This window comes from Neoarius graeffei, chromosome 13, assembly GCF_027579695.1.
Source record: "Neoarius graeffei isolate fNeoGra1 chromosome 13, fNeoGra1.pri, whole genome shotgun sequence".
NCBI lineage: Eukaryota > Metazoa > Chordata > Actinopteri > Siluriformes > Ariidae > Neoarius > Neoarius graeffei.
This window is the reverse complement of record NC_083581.1, coordinates 7,932,662-7,950,384: the sequence shown is the minus strand read 5'-3', so window position 1 is coordinate 7,950,384 and position 17,723 is coordinate 7,932,662. Positions and strand designations below refer to the sequence as shown.

Genomic DNA, 17,723 nt, shown 5'->3' with positions numbered 1-17,723 from the left:
ACTTGTGCACCAAATTCTACTGTTTTTTTAAAGATCTATGCTGTACATTCTGCCACAGAAAAGGAACAGTTCAAAGAAATTACTGAAAGCCCAAATATTCCATGGCATTCATATCCAAGATGACATTCATGCCACTGTATGTAAACTTCTGACCACAACTGTACCTGTGTTGCATACCCTAAGTGTGGGCATATGATGGCAAGGTAAATGGTACGTCCTGTACGTTGAGAATTTAGAAATTTTGTTGACCATCGAACAAAGCCCAAGAGCTGGTTTGCTTTTGCACTCTGTGTGAGGACTTGTTTCTTCCATCAGAGGTCAGTAGCAATCAAAACTCCAAAATCACATTCTTCATTACTTTGCTCAAGACACATCTTGTTCATTGAGTATGGGTGGAAGATCTTATTCTTTTTTCCTGCTTATTGTTTGCACCTTGCAGTTCTTCTTGAATTATTTTTCTTTCATTTTCTTCTTGAATAGTTGTTTAGGGGCTTAGGGGTTCAAAGGTTGGTGCTTGGATTTAAGGGTTGACTTTGAGGATTTGAGGTTAGATTGAAGTAATTGGGGATGTTTTGAGGTTTGGGTCAGGATTAGTGTTAGTGCTTTGGGGTTGGATTTAGGATTAGGATTTGGCATTGGGGTTTAAGGTTCAGGGTTTGGGTTTAGGAACTGGGGTTAAGGAGTAGTGTCTTTGAGATTCGGGTGAGATTTGGAGGCTACTGTACCAAGTAAAAATGACCACATCTGATTATTGAAAGACCTGGCAAGCTTTTTTGAGACGTTCTTCCACTTCAGATTAGGTCATGTAATACTTTTGACATGTTTTAAACATGTTTTAAAGACCCATTTCTTCTCCTCCACTTTTTATGGTGTGCAATTGTGTGAAGGCAGTACGAGGTATCTTTTCCCCCAAATGCTTTGTTTTTTTGACTTGGTGTTTGTATTGTGTTCATTATGCTTTTCATAATGTGCTCTGGAAATAAACTTTGACTTGACTTTTTTTTTTTTGCACTACATTTTCCAGAAGGTTTTTTTCTTTGCATTTCTCACCATTGATTCGGGAGATGGTCCAGTTGCGGCGGATGATGGATGGGTGAAGAGGCAGCTCGAAGACGAAAGGACCAATGTTGGGATCTGTGTCTGCATCCACAGCTGTGATGTTGATTGAGTTCATGTTGGATCTTTCGCAGATCTGAGCATCATTAGGAACGAGGGATGGAGCGTTATCATTCACGTCTATAAGAAATATCTGCAGGGTTCCTGTGCTACTGGCAGGAGGAGAGCCTGAGAAATGAAAAAAAAGAGTGAGTAAGAAAGAGCTCAGAATAATGAGAGTATGGAAATTAGTCATAAGAGAGCTATAAATTACAGGGGGAAAAAACCCCTCATTGCCAGTATAAGCTCATGTTCCTTTCATTAGATTACTTACATGTAGAGATCAGGGAGAAACAGAATAGTTAATCACAACACTAGTGAAATGACTGAGTACACTAAGTACACACACAGTAATTTAATTTCTAGAGCAGAGAAATTGAAAAAAAGGAGAATAAAGAAGCTATAAACTCTGTCTATGCGTTCATTAGGCTTTTGTTTAACTTAATGAACCTGTTCAAACATGATCGACAAAACACTGCTCAGGGCTTTCTATTAGATACTAAAATACAGGAAATGTATGAAACCCATTTTAAATTGAACCTATACCTCGATCTCAGCCCAAACTCATCTCATCTCATTATCTCTAGCCGCTTTATCCTGTTCTACAGGGTCGCAGGCAAGCTGGAGCCTATCCCAGCTGACTACGGGATGAAAGGCGGGGTACACCCTGGACAAGTCGCCAAGTCATCACAGGGCTCAGGCCAAACTCATAGCCCCAAAATTAGTTTTCTAATTAGTTCACTTCACTTTATGCTTCTGAACTTCGTCCATTATTGCCATCCTTGTTGCTGATCTAAGAAGAAGAAGAAGAAGAATGAGGAAAATCTAGTGTCAGCTAAGCACCGAGCATCTTTTTTATAGTCACCAAGAAACCTCAACAAATACAAAGGAGACATTAAGAAATGGTGCAATGGCACATTTTTTTTTCATGCTCCAACGTTTGAAGACTCCCTTAAGCATTTAGATAGTGTCACATTTCCACATTTTATGCTTCTTTTGCTCGGTGCTGGAATGTATGATCAGTTCCCTTGACAGTCAATTTAAACTGGAGGTAGGATCCTGCGTTTCATCCATCATTTCCTGATTGCCATAAATGTTTAAAAATGGAGGTATTTTGGCCGGGAATTTTCTCAGGAATGGAAAACGAGTGAAAAACACTGACACTGCCAGTCTGGGTAGTACCTATGCAGAATGGGATTTCTCCAGAAACCCATATAAAGCGAATGCTGTCCAAATAAGGCATTAAACAGATTTGTTGAATGGCAGAAGAGTAAAGATTGCCCTTATTAAGCCTACTCAGGAGGCAGTTTGCACATGGGTTGCTGGGGGTAATCAAATAGTTTACAAGTGATACTTGGCCATTTATGTTCTTTTTCAACTGGCAGTATAGTCTCTCTCTCTTCACACTCTTAGAAATAAACCCATTTTGTCCTGTAGTATGTACCACAAGCTGGCCTAGTGGTTATCGTGTCCGCCTTTTGACTGGGATATTGCGAGTTCTACTTGTGGTCGGTTCATACCAAAGATCATCATAAAAATGGCACCTACTGCCATCTGGCAAGGCATGCTGCAATACAGATGTGAGTGGGGAGTCAAAGTCTCGCAGTTACCAGAGGACTCGTCCCCCACTGTAACCCTAGCTGTATAATAGGCAAGAGGTTGAGGGCTATAGAAGTGGAGATTGGCGCTGCCCAATGTGCCTTAAGAGTCTGGTTAGTACTGGGATGGGAGACTGCCTGTGAAGACCAGGTCCTGGTATAGGAGGGGCTTTGTCTTTATGACTTTTTTTGTCCTGTAGTGTGTATCTTTTACTTCGTGCATGTGTTGAATCTTTAATTAGCTTTACAACCAAGCTTCAGAGCTACATCAGTGAACCCAGAAGGAGGGAAAGTAAAAGTAAAGGCAAAGTAAACTTTGGCACCTTTACTTCTCAGAGTGCTCCCATGAGAAATTTCCCACCCAAAACACCTTCTTTGATGAATTAATCATTTTAGTCCAGTCTTCCTGTCTTGACCAAGGGTTGGCCTAGTGGTTAGCGTGTCTGTTGCTCAGTTGGGAGATTGTGAGTTCTACTTGCAGTCAAGTCATACCAAAGATCATCATAAAAATGGTACCTTCTGCCATCTGGTGAGGGATGCCACAATGCAGATGTGAGTAGGGAGTCAAACACAAGCAGTTACCAGAGGACCAGCTCCCCACTGTAACCCTAGCTGTATAAGAGGCAAGAGGTTGAGGGCTATAGAACTGGAGATTGGCACTGCCTAATGTGCCTTAAGGGCCTGGTTAGTACTGGGATGGGAGACTGCCTGGGAAGACCAGGTCCTGGCATGGGAGGGACTTTGACTTTTTAAATTTTTTGTCCTGTAGTGTGTATCTTTTACCTGGTGCATGTGTTGAATCTTTAGTTAGCTTTACGACCAAAGCTTCAAAGCTACATCAGTGAACTCAGAAGGAGGGAAAGTAAAGGCAAAGTAAGCTTTGGCACCTTTACTTCTCAGAGTGCTCCCATGAGAAATTCCCCACCCAAAACACCTTCTTTGATGAACTAATCATTTTAGTCCAGTCTTCCTGTCTGGACCAAGGGTTGGCCTAGTGGTTAGCGTGTCTGTTGCTCAGTCAGGAGATCATGAGTTTTACTTGCAGTCAGATCATACCAAAGATCATCATAAAAATGGTACCTTCTGCCATCTGGCGAGGGACGCCACAATATAGACGTGATTAGGGAGTCAAACTTAAGCAGTTACCAGAGGACCAGGCCCCCACTGGAACCCTAGCTATGTGATAGGTGAGAGGCCGAGGGCTATGGAAACCGAGATTGGCGCTGCCCAATGCACCTTAAGAGCCTGGTTAGTACGAGGATGCGAGACTGCCTGGGAATACCAGGTGCTGGCATAGGAAGGACTTTGACTTCCTGTCTTAAAAACAGGAAATAAAAGTAAGAGAGTGAGTCCTCTGGTGGTTGGGCTCCTCTAGAAAAACTAATACCATCCAAACAGGGCCATTGTGCATTTCCTTCCAGAAATTTCATAAAAGTTGGAATCTAAGGTATAAACACTTAGGAACAAGAAGGGGGAGCGGAGAAGAGAATGGGATGAAAAAAAGGAAAGAAATATCGAGACAGTGCGAGAGAAGAGTCTGTGTGTGGGTGTAGCAGTTGTTTCTGTGTCAGAGTGTCCACTGAGGCTGCTATTATCGGCTGCCAGTGTGGAATTAACCAAACCCTTTCAGACATCTGTCTCCATTAGTGGACACACACACACACACACACACACACACACACACACACACACACACACACACACACACACAGAGCTGATAATGCTAAAATCTGACCTTCTGGGGTAGTACACAGACTGTCTCCCAAATTGGACAGACAAAATTGAAGAGACAAAACTGGAGTGTGGGTAAGGATGGAAGTGGAGACACTCTTAAACACACACTTAAACACACCCCTATAGTCTTAGGGTGCTTTCAGATGTGATGCTTTCACACCTACTTTGTTTGTGAAAGTCTTGCTGAGACCGGCTGAAGACACCCGAGTGTGACTCGAGCATACTGAGAACACGATGTGACCAAATACCATGTACACACAGTACAAGGACAAACTTGGATTGCTGGGGAAAAAAAATACAATGAAAAACTGCTACAGTTCAAATAGTTTGTATTTACACAATTATTTATTTAACCCTCTGTCTGTGTTCTTCACGCTTGGATTTTTTTGTTATTTTTGCATGCGCTTGCTGTAAACACCCAAGCGTAAAGGCTTCATTTACATTGTCAATAACAGTCTTTCTGACCAATGAAAAAAAAAAACATTCTCCAGGTACATTTTCAGCCCCCAATCTTCTAACGTGACCTTGTGTTATGGAACAAAATCCAACCATAAAGCAAAGGAACCAAAATTATCAATTTTATTTTGATTAATTCTGTCTTGGCAAGCATAGCGATAAGTGAGAAACTCCCAATATTATTGCTGTGCTGCAAATATTACATTTATGTAATTAAATAATTATTAGCGAGGAAAAAGAACGAAAGAGAGAGACAGGGAGTGAACGAAATAACCTTGTTAGTGTCCTCAGCCAGACAGCTTTTTCATGCATCAAGGTTTCCAACTGATATTTACTGTCTGAATTTCGCAATGAGAGCTGGAACTTTATTTCATCAGAAACCTACAGAACATCAGAATATATACTAAAACACATATCTATCTTCCTGGCGACTTGTCCAGGGTGTACCCCGCCTTTCTATGGAATCAATTTTGTGCCAAAATGTTCATACAATACTTTTGAAATATCAAACAAAAACGACAAATCAAAATACCAAAAAAGAAAAAAAAGTCAATTTTTTTAGACTGGCAAACAAATTATTCGTGTAATCGTGCAAAATATCAGTCTATTACTCTTCAGAAACCTTTTATTTTTGTTCCGCGTCTTTCTCGGTTTTGTTTGACGTAATTTATTTTGGTTGCGATTCCAGCTTTCTCGTTTGCGCTCCCTGACTTTTTGCTTGCAGTTTTGGCACAAACTTCACGTGTGGGCGGGCTGTCCAGGAATGCATTCCCATTGGGTAACTTGTGTTTGACTGACAGCTACGCTCAGCCATTCCCCCGGAGGCTGTTGCAGCCATTTCCTACTTGGATTTCGGCGGACTGTTTGACGAGTGACCGATCCATTGACAGTAAACAAGGATCGAGTGGACTTCAGTGGCGACTATGATATTGAATTTACACTTTGTTGAATTAATTCAATATCATAGTCGCCACTGAAGTCCACTCGATCCTTGTTTACCGTCAATGGATCGCTCACTCGTCAAACAGTCCGCCAGAATCTGAGTAGGGAATGGCTGAGCGTAGCTGTCAGTCAAACACAAGTTAGCCAATGGGAATGCGTTCCTGGACAGCCCACCCACACGTGAAGTTTGTGCCAAAACTGCAAGCAAAAAGTCAGGGAGCGCAAACGAGAAAGCTGGAATCGCAACCCAAATAAATTACGTAAAACAAAACTGAGAAAGACGCGGAACAAAAATAAAAGGTTTCTGAAGAGTAATAGACTGATATTTTGCACGATTACACGAATAATTTGTTTGCCAGTCTAAAAAAATAGACTTTTTTTTTGTTTTTTTTGTATTTTGATTTGTCGTTTTTGTTTGATATTTCAAAAGTATTGTATGAACATTTTGGGCACAAAATTGATTCCATACCTTTCGCCCGTAGTCAGCTGGGATAGGCTCCAGCTTGCCTGCGACCCTGTAGAACAGGATAAAGCAGCTAGAGATGATGAGATGAGATGAGACATATCTATCTTCTCTTGCTGTCTCAAACACACTCCTGACTCCTGACTGACTCTTGACTTTTACACTTTTGCTATCTCTGCATTGCGAGTTTGTTTCAGGTTTTTTCTTCCTGCAGCATCTGAGAGAGGAGGAATGTGTCATTTCTGTCCTTACTGCAGTGTGTGAGCTTTAGGGTGAAATTTACATTTCTGATGGAGATGGAAAAGCAGGGATGAAACAAATGGATTCGTCACACAATAACATCACTCCCTCTCTTGGTATGTTACAGTGGTACCAATCCATTCTTTGACCAGTAAAATCAGTTAACATTAAATTTACATTTTATAATTATATCCTCCCAGGTGAAAATCGTGCTTCGTTCATTTGAATACTATCTTTATTTTAATTAACAGAAAGCAGTTTCCAAAGTTTCAACCTCAATAGCACTGTCACCAATCAGACCAGTTTTTACCCTCAATGCCTCGAGAACCAATCCGGCTGTAGAACTCACTCCAGTGCACTGTTACCTACGTAACCAACAGCAGGTTCTGACCCCAGTGCCAGTGTGACCAATCTGATTGTAGTTCCTGCCCCAGTGCTACTGTAACCAATCCAGCTGTAGTTCCCACCCCAATGCAATTGTCACCAATCCAACTGTAGTTCAATTGTAGTTCCTGCCACTGTAACCAATCTGACTCTAGTTTCTACCCCAATGCCAGTGTAACCAATCCAACTGTAGTTCCTGTCCCAATGCTAATGTAGCCAATCAGAGTGTAGTTCCAATCCCAGTGCCACTGTAACCAAGCCAACAGCAGATTCTAACCCCACTGCCACTGTAACCAATCGCATTGTAATTCTCACCCCCAAGGCTACTGGAACAAATTTGACCTCAGGTTCCTGCCCTAATCCACTTTGAACCAATCAGACTGTAGTTCCTACCGCAGTGTCACTGTAACCAATTAGGCTGTTGTTCCCACCCCAATATTTCTGTAACAAATGTTACAACAGGTTCCTGCCCAAATGCCACTGGAACCAGTCAGACTGTGGTTCCCACCACAATGCCACGGTAAACAATCCAACTGTAGTTCCCAAACCAATGCCGCTATAACCGATCAAACTGTAGTTCCCACCCCAATACTACAAAATTTTATCCCAGGTTCCTGCCCCAGTGCCATTGTAACCAAGCAGATTGTCGGTCCCACCCCAATGCTGCTGTAACCAATCAGATTGTTGTTCCCACCCCAGTGCTACTGTAACCAATCCAACTGTAGTTCCTGCCCCAATGCCACTTTAACCAATCTGATTGTAGTTCCTGACCCAATGCCACTGTAACCAATTAAACTTTAGTTCCCTCCCCAATGCCGCTGTAACCAATCAGATTGTTGTTCCCACCCCAGTGCCATTGTAAACAATCCGACTGTAGTTCCCAAACCAATGCTGCTACGACCAATCAGACTGTAGTTCCTGCCACAATGCCACTGTAACCAATCTGACTGTAGTTCCCAACCCAGTGTCACTGTAACCAATCAGATTGTTGTTCCCGCCCCCAATGCCACTATAACCAATCCAACTGTAATTCCCACACCCAGCGATACTGGAACCAATCAGGGGTGGGTTTCCCAAAAGCATCACAGCACAAAGATCATTGTTAAATAGTAGGGCAAGCATCACAATGAACACTCTCTCCTAGTTAAGATGCTCTTAGCATTAAGAGGCTTTTGGGAAACCCACCCCAGATTGTTGTTCCCATCCCAGTGCTACTGTAACCAATCCAACTGTAGTTCCTGCCCCAATGCCACTTTAACCAATTTGACTGTAGTTCCTGCCCCAATGCCACTGTAACCAATTTGACTGTAGTTCCTGCCCCAATGCCACTGTAACCAATTAAACTTTAGTTCCCTCCCCAATGCTGCTGTAACCAATCAGATTGTTGTTCCCACCCCAATGCCACTGTAAACAATCCAACTGTAGTTCCCAAACCAATGCCGCTATAACCAATCAGACTGTAGTTCCTGACACAATGCCACTGTAACCAATCTGACTGTAGTTCCCAACCCAGTGTCACTGTAACCAATTAGGCTGTAGTCCCCACCCCCAATACCACTGTAAGCAATCCAACGGTAATTCCCACACCATTTCCATACTGGAACAAATTTGACCCCGGGTTCCTGCCCCAATGCTACTGTAACCAACCAGACTGTAGTTTCTAACCCAGTTATACTGTAACCAGTCCAACTGGAGTTCCCACCCTTGTGCTTTTGTAACTGATGTGACCTCAGCTTCCTCCCCAAATACCACTGTGACCCATCAGACCACAGTTTCTGTCCCCTATGGTTACTACAGCTACATTCCTGGATTTTTGATCCATAAAAAAAATGTTTTTATCCTTTCATTGGAGTATCAAGAGCAACCATCGTTTGAAAATTCTTACACAGTCATCTCCATTACTAATATGGATACTGATAGCAGTTTTTTTTGTATTAATGCAGCTATTTCTGCTGTTGGTTTGCGGCTGATGCACTGACAATAACATTAATCAAACCCTGCATATCTGAAATAATAAAAATATATCGCCCAATATAATCAGTTTTCAGAACATTTAACTACTTAAGATCAGTGACAAAGGCTTCAAAACTGTGGAGTAGCAGAAATAAACAGATAAAAAAGAGAACAGTCTGAAGATAAAAACAAAGAAAATGGAGAAAGGAAGGATAGGAGATAAAACATCTACTGGTTACAGCAATGCCTTTAATCCCTGTTTCAACTCCTCTGCTGAAAAAAAATAAAGAAGAAGAAGAAGAAGGAGAGGAACGGGCGAACGTAATGCACATCACGGGAGCTAGCCATGTCAGTCATGGATGAAAAGCAGCTCTGAGTTCGAGTAAACACTGAGCTGGACGAGCCCGATAACACACAGGGGAGATGAGCTTTTGTGTGTGTGTGTGTGTGTGTGTGTGTGTGTGTGTGTGTGTGTGTGTGTGTGTGCTAGCTGTGATTAGGGTTTTGCTTGGCTAAGCGTGGGTTTGTTTGGGAAAGGAAAACAACCACGGACAGACTTATTATGCACAGAGAGAGAGAGAGAGAGAGAGAGAGAATCACAACCCTGCCTCTATCCTGTGCAAATGGAGAGAAAGAAAGGGTGAAAGCAGAGCATCATTAACAGACAGTTTTTCTTTTAAGATGCTGATCAGCAGCTATCAATCTTAATCTTAATCTACTGAAAATTAAATAATGATGGATAGACAGACACAGATACAAAGAACTGGACAGACAGACTGATAGACAGACTTAGGGACAGACAGACAAATAGTCATAGCGATGGACAAGGAGAGAGAATGAAGGACAAACAGAAATGAGGACAGACAGATGGACAAAGAGAAAGACGCAGGGATGGACAGACAGGTAGACAGACAGACATGAGGGTGGGAAGGCAGACAGACAGACATAAGGGGCTGGGAAGGCAGACAGACAGACAGACATAAAGGTGGGAAGGCAGCCAGACAGACATAAGGGTGGGAAGGCAGCCAGATAGACATAAGGGTGGGAAGGCAGACAGACAGAAATAAAGTTTGGAAGGCAGACAGACAGACAAACATAAGGGTGGGAAGGCAGACAGACAGACATAAAGGTGGGAAAGCAAGCACATGGATAGACAGACAGACATAGATATGAAGACAGAAAGACAAATGGACAAAGAGACAGAGAGGCATATATAGTAACAGACAGACAAACATAGGGATGGACAGATTGACAGACAGACAGATGTAGGGGCAAACAGACAGACAGGTGATTAAACAGATATAGAGGCAACTGGAAACTGGAGTTCAATAGCATGTTTTTGCTCCTCAGAACACTCACCATTGTCAGCAGCGAGGAACGTGGCCTCGTAGATATTCTTCTTGACATAGATGGATTCTCGATCCAGCACAGCCACTGTGGTAATCTGACCATTTGTTCCGTTGATGGAGAGCCAGTTAGCAGGATCCGACAGCTTCAGATACCTGCATGGTGCAAATACAGTACAACAATAAATAACAGTGCAATAAAATGAGTTGAACTTTAAAGCTGCAATATGTAACTTTCTTGTTAAATCTGAAACAATTAATATTGTTGAGTTGTTCACGAAAACAAAATCACATGACTGATCAGGACGGCCCATAATTGCCTGAACTAAGCGCCATCGCACTTATGAAAGTTAAATTCCTTCACTGAATTCACTTGCTTCATTACTGAAACAGGATTATTGATTAAAAAAAAATACAATAGTCTCATCCAGAAAGGAACCATCAGGGCCTTCTAAGCCTTCAGAGAAGGTCCAAAGATATCAGAATTTCAAATGTTATATTTAATTTCTTTCATTATTTCATGATAATTGTTCTCTTCTAATTTGGCCTCATTTTCTATCAAATTTGCATCAGAAATGAAAGGACAGAAATTACTGTCCTGAAAACATTAAAATCAAGTTACCCAATGAGATTTGTTTGTTTGTTTGTTGTGTCTAGGCTGAGAAGAGTTTAGAGCTGGCTCACTCATTGTTTAGGACTTCATTGCCATGCCAGTGTATGTTTATGTAAGAAACGACAGATGAATTAACCAATCAGATTGGGATTTATAGTGGGTGGGAGCAAAAATTTATCACCCTAGGACTTCTCAAAGGCCAACGTTCGCGTAACCGCGAGTCGGCGCCGTTAGCACAGCAGTGAAGTCACCTTCCAGCCGGTGTAGCATTCATCAGTAGTGTTAGCGAATGCTAATAAAGCGGTCAAGCCAGTGCTATTGAGAGCAAGTAGCACAGGCTAACGATTGAGAAATTAAGATTTCGGTCTCCAGACTCTTCTTCCACGCTGCACGCTCGCTATAGTATTTTTACTTGTACTTAAGTATTCATTTCCCTGTGTAATTTACTTAGTTATTTTTAAAATCAACATCGACAACTACACACAACAGAGCGACCCGGCAGCTTACTGCTAATCCCTTGCAAAATCCTTTGCCCTGTTGCTTTTCTGGTGTCTGGCTCAGTTTTGGCTGAGCTCAAGTCCCAGCTCTAATAGTAAAAGTTCGCCACTGGTCTAATCAGTGTATGCTTTACATGACTTTTCAGCTTCTTAATTAACATCCCAGACCAGCACTTAAAGCAGATGCTATAAAACCCTACACATCGTGTTTGCTTCAATAACAGCCCTTCGGTGATTTGGTAATTTCCACCAGGTGAGATTTTTGCATATTAACCAGCAAAATGACGGCCAGATAAATGGCCACCCAACAACGGATCTTAATCTCCGTCGCTCCTTTGAAGCGTCACTTCTGTTAATTAATTTGCAGCTGTGCACAAGACTTGTGGTGACTGGTATCTAGAAACGACTATTTAAAATGGGACAGAGACAAGGAATGTGTTGGCTCTTGGGTCATGTTTAGAAGGCACTCGGTGACAGAATCGGTGACAAGCTGTTAGCGAATGACATTATTTTGCCAGCAGTGTCACTTTTGGGACATGAAACTAGCCAAAGGTAAAAGTGTGTACGTGTATGTATGTGTGTGTGTGTGTGTGTGCAGAAAGGACAGTGGTGTGAACATTAGGAACCTTGGACAGCAGTGCTGAAAAGCTAATTAGTGAGCAGTTTGAGGAGAAAGTCACAACGATGTTAGAAAGGACGACTATTTGGACTTAATTGTCAGGATGAACAGTGTGTGGACAGGATCTACTTTGTCCTGCACTGAGCTGTGATGAAGATTTCAAAGATTTAGTTGAGAAAGGAGACAAGGGAGGCTGAAACAAAAGTCTTGGGGTTGCTATCATTATAGCTAGCTGACAGCTCATTATCTCTGGTGCTATATATATATATACTACATATATACAGTGAATTACTAAATGTTGGCACCTGAACAATGGAGCAAGTACAGCACCCGTAGCCTCACGTTGTATTTGAATAAAAGTGATAACATGTCAATTTGAGAAGGAGTGCAGTGAGGAAGTCTTTCTTGCTACTGTGGGTTTTGATTCTGAGAATCGCTTGAGCAAGATACAACAACGAGATGCGGATTTTTACTCTGGGATCATTTCTGAAATTCATGCATAGTTTCCATGCATAGTTCTTGAAATAAAGTCAAACTCCACAAACGAACTAAACTTGCATATAAAAACAAATCATGAGCTTCAGTTAATGCTCACAATGTTCAAACATCAGGATGGGAAAAACTGTGATCTCAAAGTATGTTTGGTTTGGGTGTTGGTTTGAGCCAGATGAGTATGAGGTTTGAGTATTTCAGAACCTGCTGATCTCCTGGGGTTTTCACACACCACATTCTCTTGCACTAGAATGGTGCGAAAAACAAAAAAAAAACGTCATCGAATGAGTGAGGGACAGTTCTCATCTCTCATCTCATTATCTCTAGCCGCTTTATCCTTCTACAGGGTCGCAGGCAAGCTGGAGCCTATCCCAGCTGACTACGGGCGAAAGGCAGGGTACACCCTGGACAAGTCGCCAGGTCATCACAGGGCTGACACATAGACACAGACAACCATTCACACTCACAGTCAATTTAGAGTCACCAGTTAACCTAGCCTGCATGTCTTTGGACTGTGGGGGAAACCGGAGCACCCGGAGGAAACCCACGCGGACACGGGGAGAACATGCAAACTCCGCACAGAAAGGCCCTCGCCGGCCCCGGGGCTCGAACCCAGGACCTTCTTGCTGTGAGGCGACAGCACTAACCACTACACCACCGTGCCGCCCGAGGGACAGTTCTGTGGGTGGAAATGAATGCCTTGTTGATAAGAGAGGTCAGAAGAAAATGGACAGATTCAAGGTGGTTCGAGCTTTTTGGCCAGGAAGGATATATTAACTCTTATAATCACTCTGTACAACCGCGGTGAGCAGAAAAGCATCTCAGCATGCAACAGCAGAAAATCACATTGGGTTCCAGTCTGGCAGCCAAGAACAGGAATCTTAGAATCAACAACAAGTTCATATTAAAGTGGCGGGTGAGTGTATAAATATATAGATATAGAAACTGGTGAATATTAAATATTAGGAGATAGAAGATGATGACTGTATTCCAAATCATTATATTTTCCATCCATCCATTATCGATTGCGCTTATCCATCAGGGTCATGGTGGAAGCTGGAGCCAATCCCAGCTGACTGTGGGTGAGAGGTGGGTACCACCCTGATCACTGCCTCTCACCAATTTATCACAGGGCTAACACAGAGACGAACAACCATTCACATTCACACCTATGGGCATGTCTTTGGGCTGTTGGAGGAAACTGGAGCACTCAGAGGAAACCCACACAAGTACAGGGAGAACATGCAAACTACAGTACATAGAAAGTCCCAAGAGGTCCCCAAAGCCACCCCGTCCCTCCCCCTTCTTCCCTCAGGCCATTCAGGTTCTTCATCAGGACAATAACAGTAACACCAAGATCAACTATGAGCTACTGCTCACTTAAGTATCCCCCCACTCTCGCTTATATCAGAATACAAGCAATTGAAGGAATAGGCCACTTATTATGTTGACTTCAACAAATAATTGACCCTGAAACAAATAAGTAAAGTGCAGTGTTCTCCCTAGGGATTTCAAATAGCATCCTGCTAAACTCTCATTTTGAAATAGCATTTTGCTTCTTGAAATAGCGTTAAAATCCACCGTGTTTCATAAATATGTTCAGTCAGTAAACAGGAAGTCAATGTGCGACAGACCTGAAAATGGTATACACGGTATAGAACCCCAAGCTGAAGCTCGCTACCAAATATCAAGCAGTTGTGATTTGTTGTTACTGAGAAAAACGTTACGAAAATGTTGTAAATCCATACTATATGTTTCGTAAATACATTTAGTCGGTAAACAGGAAGTTGATGTTCGACAGATCTGAAAATCGTACACATGGTATAGAACCCCAACTTGAAGCTCAGTACCAAATATCAAGCAGTTTTGATTTGTAGTTGCTGAGAAAAACATGATGAAAATTTTGTAACACTATATGTTTCGTAAATACATTCAGTCAGTAAACAGGAAGTTGATGTGTGACAGACCTGAAAACGGTATACATGGTATAGAACCCCAAGTTGAAGATCAGTACCAAATATCAAGCAGTTGTGATTTGTAATTCTGAGAAAAATGTTATAAAAATTTTGTAAATCCACGCTATACAGTTAGGTCCATAAATATTTGGACAGAGGCAACATTTTTCTAATTTTGGTTCTGTACATTACCACAATGAATTGTGAACAAAACAATTCAGATGCAGTTGAAGTTCAGACTTTCAGCTTTAATTCAGTGGGTTGAACAAAATGATTGCATAAAAATGTGAGGAACTAAAGCATTTTTAAACACAATCCCTTCATTTCAGGGGCTCAAAAGTAATTGGACAAATTAAATAATTGTAAATAAAATGCTCATTTCTAATACTTGGTTGAAAACCCTTTGTTGGCAATGACTGCCTGAAGTCTTGAACTCATGGACATCACCAGACGCTGTGTTTCCTCCTTTTTAATGCTCTGCCAGGCCTTTACTGCAGCGGTTTTCAGTTGCTGCTTGTTTGTGGGCCTTTCTGTCTGAAGTTTAGTCTTTAACAAGTGAAATGCATGCTCAATTGGGTTGAGATCAGGTGACTGACTTGGCCATTCAAGAATATTCCACTTCTTTGCTTTAATAAACTCCTGGGTTGCTTTGGCTTTATGTTTTGGGTCATTGTCCATCTGTATTATGAAACGCTGACCAATCAGTTTGGCTGGAATTGAGCACGCAGTATGTCTCTGAATACCTCAGAATTCATCCGGCTGCTTCTGTCCTGTGTCACATCATCAATAAACACTAGTGGCCCAGTGCCACTGGCAGCCATGCGTGCCCAAGCCATCACACTGCCTCCGCCGTGTTTTACAGATGATGTGGTATGCTTTGGATCATGAGCTGTACCACGCCTTCACCATACTTTTTTCTTTCCATCATTCTGATAGAGATTGATCTTGGTTTCATCTGTCCAAAGAATGTTCTTCCAGAACTGTGCTGGCTTTTTTAGATGTTTTTTAGCAAAGTCCAATCTAGCCTTTTTATTCTTGAGGCTTATGAGTGGCTTGCACCGTGCAGTGAACCCTCTGTATTTACTTTCATGCAGTCTTCTCTTTATGGTAGATTTGGATATTGATACACCTACTTCCTGGAGAGTGTTGTTCACTTGGTTGGCTGTTGTGAAGGGGTTTCTCTTCACCATGGAAATTATTCTGCAATCATCCACCACTGTTGTCTTCTGTGGGCATCCAGGTCTTTTTGCATTGATGAGTTCACCAGTGCTTTCTTTCTTTCTCAGGATGTACCAAACTGTAGATTTTGCCACTCCTAATATTGTAGCAATTTCTCAGATGGGTTTTTTTCTGTTTTCGCAGCTTAAGGATGGCTTGTTTCACCTGCATGGAGAGCTCCTTTGACCGCATGTTTTCTTCACAGCAAAATCTGCCAAATGCAAGCACCACACCCCAAATCAACTCCAGGCCTTTTATCTGCTTAATTGAGAATGACATAATGAAGGAATTTCCCCCACCTGCCCATGAAATAGCCTTTGAGTCAATTGTCCAATTACTTTTGGTCCCTTTAAAAACAGGGTGGCACATGTTAAGGAGCTGAAACTCCTAAACCCTTCATCCAATTTTAATGTGGATAGCCTCAAATGAAAGCTGAAAGTCTGGACTTTATGTCCATGTCCATTAAACAGGTAAAAAAACAAAATTTGTCTCATTGTCCAAATATATATGGACCTAACTGTATGTTTCGCAAATATATTCAGTCGGTAACCAGGAAGTCGATGTGCAACAGACCTGAAAATGGTATACACGATACAGAACCCCAAGCTGAAGTTTGGTACCAAGTACCAAGTGGCTATGATTTGTGGTTGCTGAGAAAAAGGGTGTTTCGGATGGATGGAAATACGGAGATACAGTGATATGGATGGACGGATGAACAGCGGTAAACCAGTATACCCTCCTCCTTTGGAGCAGGGGTATAACAATGAACGATAAAGGACAACGACGGACAACTACGAGGTATCGTCACCACTTCACCCTCATCCCCCCCTCATCTCTTACATCCTGTTCATGTAAATTCATCTAACTAAACTACAATATATAGAGTACATTTCTACAGCAATTATGCCTCTTTGTGCAACTTAATTACAGTGCAATATACATTTCAACACATTCATGACAGTGCAAATATACTTATACATATTCTGTATATTGTATATTCTACAGTGTATATTCCAGAGCTATATTTCTATATATTTATTCTATCCACATTCACTGGATATGAGCAATCTTGCACTCTGATTGGCTAATCTACTACTAGGATATCAGTTCATATACCGTGAGTACAGAAAAACAAAATGCCGGTGTACATCAAGCTTGTTATCAAGTATTTAAAAGAAACAGAAATAGCTAAAGGAATATAGGTTTTTTTTTCCTCCAATATCTCTTGCTCCACATTCCAACCCAGTCGGTGGTGGTAATGCATATTTAAGTTGGTTTGCCAACCGCCAAAAAAATCCTAAAGAAGAAGACGAAGAAGAAAATGGCAGAGTGTGTTACAGAACAACCGAGGATGAAATAAAAACTCTACTTGAAAACAAAACCCCAAAAATAAAAACAGCAAAATATGGAATGAAAGTATTTGATGGTAAGAGCATTTCTTTTCCAAAATTATTATTATAGCATTTTTCACAAATCGCTCCTGTCATTTCGCTGGTATGTTTAAGCGAAAATGATTTTGTTGGATGTTTTGTATAAAGTTTTTATTTATCAAATTTGCAAAAAATAAAAATGCTCCGTTTCTTAAAATCCAGTGAACATGGATAGAATAAAACAGTTATTCCACTCAATCTCATTGTACACGGCTTATAGCCAACTCAGCGCTATGCGCCTTGTCAGTTATCAGCCCATGTATGACTCGATTTCTTGGAATAACTGTTAAGTATACATATTCTCTATATTGTGTATATTCTGCAGAGCACGCCATCATCATGTTCTTATTTTTATTCTTTTCTTTAAATACTATTTATCTTCTTCTTTTGGCTGCTCCTGATTAGAGGTCGCCACAGCAGATCTTTCGTCTCCATTGCTCCCTGTCTTCCGCATCCTTCTCTACCACACCTGCCACTTTCATGTCCTGTCTCACCACATCCATGTATCTCCTCTTTGGCCTTCCTCGTTTTCATGTGCCTGGCAGCTCCATCCTCAACATTCTCCTTCCAACATGCTCTGCATCTCTTCTCAGGATGTGCCCGTACCATCTCAGTCTCATCTCTCTTA

General features: G+C 41.6%; 1 protein-coding gene across 1 annotated transcript in view; it reads right to left on the bottom strand.

Annotated features, from left to right (window-relative positions):
• LOC132897219 (cadherin-4-like) overlaps positions 1-17,723 on the bottom strand; it is a gene marked incomplete at its 5' end in the record, with an annotated part of 970,760 nt that overhangs the window by 24,890 nt on the left and 928,147 nt on the right. Inside the window, 2 exons of the mRNA XM_060938690.1 lie at positions 1,051-1,284; positions 10,285-10,427. Of these exons, the coding sequence (XP_060794673.1) occupies positions 1,051-1,284; positions 10,285-10,427 (377 nt within the window). The remainder of the gene's footprint in view (positions 1-1,050; positions 1,285-10,284; positions 10,428-17,723) is intronic.